Genomic DNA, 5,292 nt, shown 5'->3' with positions numbered 1-5,292 from the left:
AGCTCTTGGTGCTGCTCCTTGCTCCAAAGCCTCTGCCAAAGGCAGGACACGGGGCTGGCTGCAGCAATTAGCTCCTTCCAAACGTCAGCTCCCGTGTTTGTCAGCCTGGGATGAGCGGGCTGCCATGGGGACCCTGGCCTGTGCCCCCCAGGAGCTGTGGCACCGCGCCCTGTACCCGCGGGCTGGCAGAGCCACCGTATGTGCCACTGCTGGCACTGGGAGAGACCACAGAGCCAGGGGAGTGTGGGCACCAGCCAGTGCTGCTGGGGTGGCCTGGCCCCCAGGGCCCCTCTCCTGCTCCCCTGGGAGTGAAGCCCACCCGGTGTGGGGAGCAGCGGGGGTCCCACACTCTCCAGACGTCAGTGATGTCCTGAGGGTGTTTACATGGAGCTCAGCACAAACCCAGCTTTGCCCAGAGGTGCAGCCCCACTCCTCACCTTCTTCCTGACAGCCAGGGGTTGTTCCGTGGCCAGGATAACCAGGAGCTTCTGCAGGGCACCCCCCTCGATGGCCTCGATCTGCACTTTGGGGTTGCTGCAGGGATGAAAGCAAAAGGCAGGTCACCAACAAAGTGTGGCGTGGCAGGGTGGGAGGGACCCTGGTCTGGCTTTACCAGCAGTGGTCACCAGGGCAGTGCCCATCCCCTGTGCTGGCCCTGCTGCGGCACCTCAAGGGCTCTGTCCAGTTCTGGGCCCTCACTTCAAGAAAGACCTGGAGGGGCTGGAGCGTGTCCAGGGCAGGGAATGGAGCTGGGAAGGGGCTGGAGCCCCAGGAGTGGCTGAGGGAGCTGGAAAGGGGCTCAGGCTGGAGCAAAGGAGGCTCCTTTTTTTTCAGGGAACAGGGACAGGAGGAGAGGGAACGGCCTCAGGCTGGGCCAGGGGAGGCTCAGGGTGGACAGAGCAGGAATTTCCCCATGGAAAGGGTGCTCAGGCCTTGGCAGGGGCTGCCCAGGGGAGGTTTGGAGTGCCCATCCCTGGAGGTGCCCAAGGAAGGGCTGGAGGTGGCACTCAGTGCTCTGGGCTGGGGACAAGGTGGAGACCAGGCACAGCTGGGACTCGATGGGCTGGGAGGGCTTTTCCAGCTTCAGTGGTTCTATTTCTATTCTATTTCTATTCTATTTCTATTCTATTCTAAATTTCCACCCCACAGTGGACATGAGCAAGGGTCAATCCAGCCTGATCCCAAACCAAAATCCCGCAGCTCCCACCAATCCTGGCTCATGGTTATGGAAATGTACAAACCCTGCAGCCACCTCAAACACACCTGAAATGAAGGCAGTCGGGGTGGGGAGGGCACACTGGATCACCTGGGCCTTCCCACCACACCCCCCATCCCACCTGGCCTCCCCTGGCAAGGAGCCCTCCCCTGTGGCTCCCTGCCCCATGAATCCTCTCACTTCACACCACATCCACTCCTTAGCAGCCTTTGCATTCCAGTTCCTGCTTCCCCCTCTCCTCGCTTGCTGCGAACCACCCACACACCTCTCACAGCAAGAGCTCCTCTCCAAGGACTACAGTGGCTGAATCCACCCTTCTGCCTGCGAGGACAGACTGAAACCTCAGGTCAGGGTGTCAGCAGCTGCCCAGGGACACACAGACAGACAGACAGACAGACCATTGCCCCCATCCACGCTGACGCATTGCAAGCCCACTTCTGATGCATCTTGGAAGGTGGTGGAGATGCTCCAGGCTCCCTCCTTGGCAGGGCTTTCACAGTCAGAGCACAGTGTGCCCGCTGTCTGATCCCTGATCCTGGGTCTGATCCCAGGTCTCTCACGCTCCAGGAACAGCTCCAGCACTTCAGCCTTTGCTCAGCTCTGAAGCAGCAATTGCACCGTGCCAGACAAGGGTCACCCACCCTGCTACAGCACAGCACCCACAGCTCTCAGTGCTCCCAGGGAGCTGCTGGAGCAGCCATGGCCAAGCCCCTCCATGAAATGAGAGAGACAGAGGCAGGTAGGGTCATAAACAAAACCAGAGACAAATGGAGCTGGGCAAGGAGCAGCTTGGAGTTAAACCCAGGGCTCCCAGAGACACAGCAAAGCACCACACTCATCTCTCGCAGCCAGTGTGCCCTCCCTGATCCACCCACGCTGTGCTGCTTGCACCACAAGGAGCCACCCGTGGCACAGAGGCAGCAGATCTGGTATGGGCTCCCCAGCTGGCATTACCAGCCTGACCTCAGGGCAAGAAAACCTTTGATTTCCCCTTCCTCAGCCGCTTGCTGCAGCAGACATCCAGGCAGAGCCATGGCACAGGCACCCTGCTGAGGTGGGGGCATCTGTGCCCTGCCCAGAGAGGGCAGGAGGGAGAAAGAACCAACCCAGGAGCTCCAGGATCCTCCTGCAGATGAGACTTTCACAGCACAGTTCTCAGCCCCACATGTGCAGCCCTGCAGCATCCCTGGGAGCAAACCAGCTTCTGCAGTGCCTGCGTTGGGTGGGACCTGACACATTTACCACCATGAGTCCATCCCCAACCTCCCCATGCCAGGACATGCAAAGGAGTCTCCTCTTCAAAAACAGGATGCGATTTTCCACCCCAATACATTGTGCAACGACCCATGGATGGCATCTCTGAATGGCCTGGGCTGGACACTGATTTGGGGAGTCAACAGAGGCAAACAGCACCAGCCCTAAAACTGCAGCTGTCCCCAGGCCACTCCTGGGCCCAAGGCCATCTCCCCCAGCTCACAACTGGGGCTCTCATTCATCTCCAGCAAACCTGCAGCCACAGCCATGGCCCTGACAAAGTGGTCCAAAAATCTGATCCAATTTCACATGCAAGTCCCTCTGGGCAATGGAGACCAGAGCAAGTGCAGAAGCAGCTTGCAGGAAGGCACTTTGCAGAAAGGCACTGCACTGAAAGGACAATCCCCTGGGCTGGAGACCTCCTGGTGCCGTTCAAGGAAAACGGCACACGTGGGATATCCAAGCTTCTTTGTCTCTTACAGCAAGAGACACAACTGAGAAATTGGTATGCCTTTAATGCTTGGCTGGTCACCTGGAGGATTTGATCTAATTAAAATCTCTGAACCATGGAGCTTTTGCAAAGGAGCAGCTCTGGAGGTGAGGGAGCCTTCCTGGCTGCTGGGTGTGCCGCTCACTTCTTGGTGCTCCTGTTGCTCTGTCTCTGCTATCAACGGCCCTGGCTTCAAGCTAACAAAAAAGCTCATTTGAAGGTTTGGAAAACTCAGCACAGATCTGTACAAATTACACTGTCAAGCCCAGGGAAAAGCAGCCTGAACAAAATAAACACAATGAGACAGAGTGTGGAGCGCTCGCATGGGAAATTCAGCCGTGCTAATCTGCTCATGCAGACAGGATGGTGGCACCTGCAACAAAATTCACTGCAACGGGAGTCTGAGGCTGGGCCAAGGGCCCAGCCTATGGTGACATCCCATAATGCTGCAGTGATGGCACAGATTTGGGTGTGCTCCACTGATGAGATTAATCAGCCCCTCTCCTGGGTCAGGAACAGCCACAGGGCTACAGGGACTCGACACAAGCCCCGTGCAGCTTCCCAAAAGAGACCCCTGTGTGCTAAACAGCCCCAGTTTGTCCTGGGGGGACCCAGCCTGGCTGTGGGGTCACAGCACATCCCCTCCAGATGTGGCCCTCACTGCACATCTGAGGTCCTTGTGCCTCCCAGCTGTGCTGCCCACATCCATCACACCCACCTCTCTCAGTCTGTGGCTAAAGAGTAGCAAACAAGGCTGGGTAGAGGCCCACTGGGACTGATCCATGCAAGAAACTGCCCAGGCACTGGGACAGGCTGAGGTTAAGGGGCACGTGCTGTGTTCACGCTGGCCAAGAGGTGTGGAGCAGGGATGAAGATCTTGGGAAGACCAGCAGGATTCACTACTGCCCACAGGTGCCCTCACCATCATCCCTGAGCAGCTCCTGAGGAAGCTCTGTCCCTTGAGAGGTGGGATGTGTCCTGTGGTGGGAGTTCCTGAACTTCCTGAGACATGTGCCACCCATCCCAGACTGGGAGAGCCCCTCTGAGCAGCTCCAGGCAGGGCCCATCAGCCCCTCTCCGTGTGGATCCTGGAGATGGATCCCCCCTTCCCTGGCTCCGGGGTTGTGACTGTGTAAGCACAGCTTTACTGTGCCAGTTCTTCAGCCCAGCACTTCCCTCTCAGTGGCTGGGGAGGGTGACCTTTGCTGGACAGGGGAAACACAAAAGCAGGGGAGGGAAAGCCACCAGCAAACCTCCTCCTGAGCCTGTCCTGTGCACTGGAGAGAACCTTGTCTGCCCCTTCACACCTCCCTGTGCTGGAATCACCACTTCCCACGAGGGGCTGGACATTATTACAGTCACAGCTGCTTTGCCAGAGCAACGTGAGCCTCAACAGCTCAGGGAGAGGGGAGCAGAGGAATTAAACTGGGATCAGCTATTGGAGTGAAACCAAAAGGAAGCTGATGCAGAGCCTGGTCAGCAGCAGGCCTGCCTTGGGCAGGGGGTGAAAGCAAAGATGGGACCCAGCACCTTCCCCACGCTGCCAGGTCAGGATGCTTGTGCCCTTCCTCCTGTTTTTTCTTCCATTAAATCTCTTTGTGGAATCAGCAAGGCTCAGGATGTGGATGACTGGCCAGAGGATCCCCAAGCAGGATGGAGGTGTCCTGGAAGAGAGATGGTCTCACAAGCTGGGGTCAGAGCCCCCCAGACAGCCTCTGCATGCCCCCCACTTCCCCAGCACCTGGCTGGTAGGGACCTGCTCCTGCCATGGCTGCCCTTTATCCCTGGATGCTGGTTTGGGAATGCTGTGGAGCAGCACAAGTACGGTGGATTGAAAATCCAGCATGGGCTTCTCTGCCATTTTCACTGGCAACCCATGGCATGGAAGCAGCTCCCACTTTGCAGATGAAGGGATTTTTGAAGAGCACTCTCTGTTAAGAGATACCCTCATTCCACTCCTCCTAGGACAACCCTAAGTGCACAAATTTAGGAGAGACTTCTCAAAGTTTTTGCAGACTGCACATGCGATGGGTGTGGGAAGACTGAAAAGCAGCAACACAGCCCTGAGGCGACAGCAGCTCTGGAGTTAGGTGGGAACTTACAATAAGGCAGCAAAATTAGATTTAAATTAAAAAAAAAAAAAAAGCAAGCAAGCCAAGTGGTGCAGAGGGACCCAGGGACTTGGAAGCACAGAGCAGGGCAGGCAGGCAAATGCCCTCGTCTCTCCTGCTCTGACAAGGACACACACAGAATATTTATTTCATGGCCTGCTTGTTGCAGAAACTGCATGAGACCTTAGGAAAGAAAGGGTCACCTCCTCTCCTGGACATCC

The 5,292-nt window shown here is 57.0% G+C and overlaps 1 protein-coding gene across 3 annotated transcripts in view; it reads right to left on the bottom strand.

The window, feature by feature from the left end:
* Positions 1 to 5,292, bottom strand: part of SIL1 (SIL1 nucleotide exchange factor) — a 110,088-nt gene that overhangs the window by 4,571 nt on the left and 100,225 nt on the right. For all 3 annotated transcript variants that reach the window (XM_008636742.2, XM_017738181.1, XM_017738180.1), the window contains exon 8: positions 438 to 534. In XM_008636742.2, the coding sequence (XP_008634964.1) occupies positions 438 to 534 (97 nt within the window). The remainder of the gene's footprint in view (positions 1 to 437; positions 535 to 5,292) is intronic.

This window comes from Corvus brachyrhynchos, unplaced genomic scaffold (genome assembly GCF_000691975.1).
Source record: "Corvus brachyrhynchos isolate BGI_N302 unplaced genomic scaffold, ASM69197v1 scaffold616, whole genome shotgun sequence".
Classification (NCBI taxonomy): Eukaryota; Metazoa; Chordata; class Aves; order Passeriformes; family Corvidae; genus Corvus; species Corvus brachyrhynchos.
Note: the sequence above shows the minus strand (reverse complement) of the source record. Positions and strands in the feature narration are given on the sequence as shown.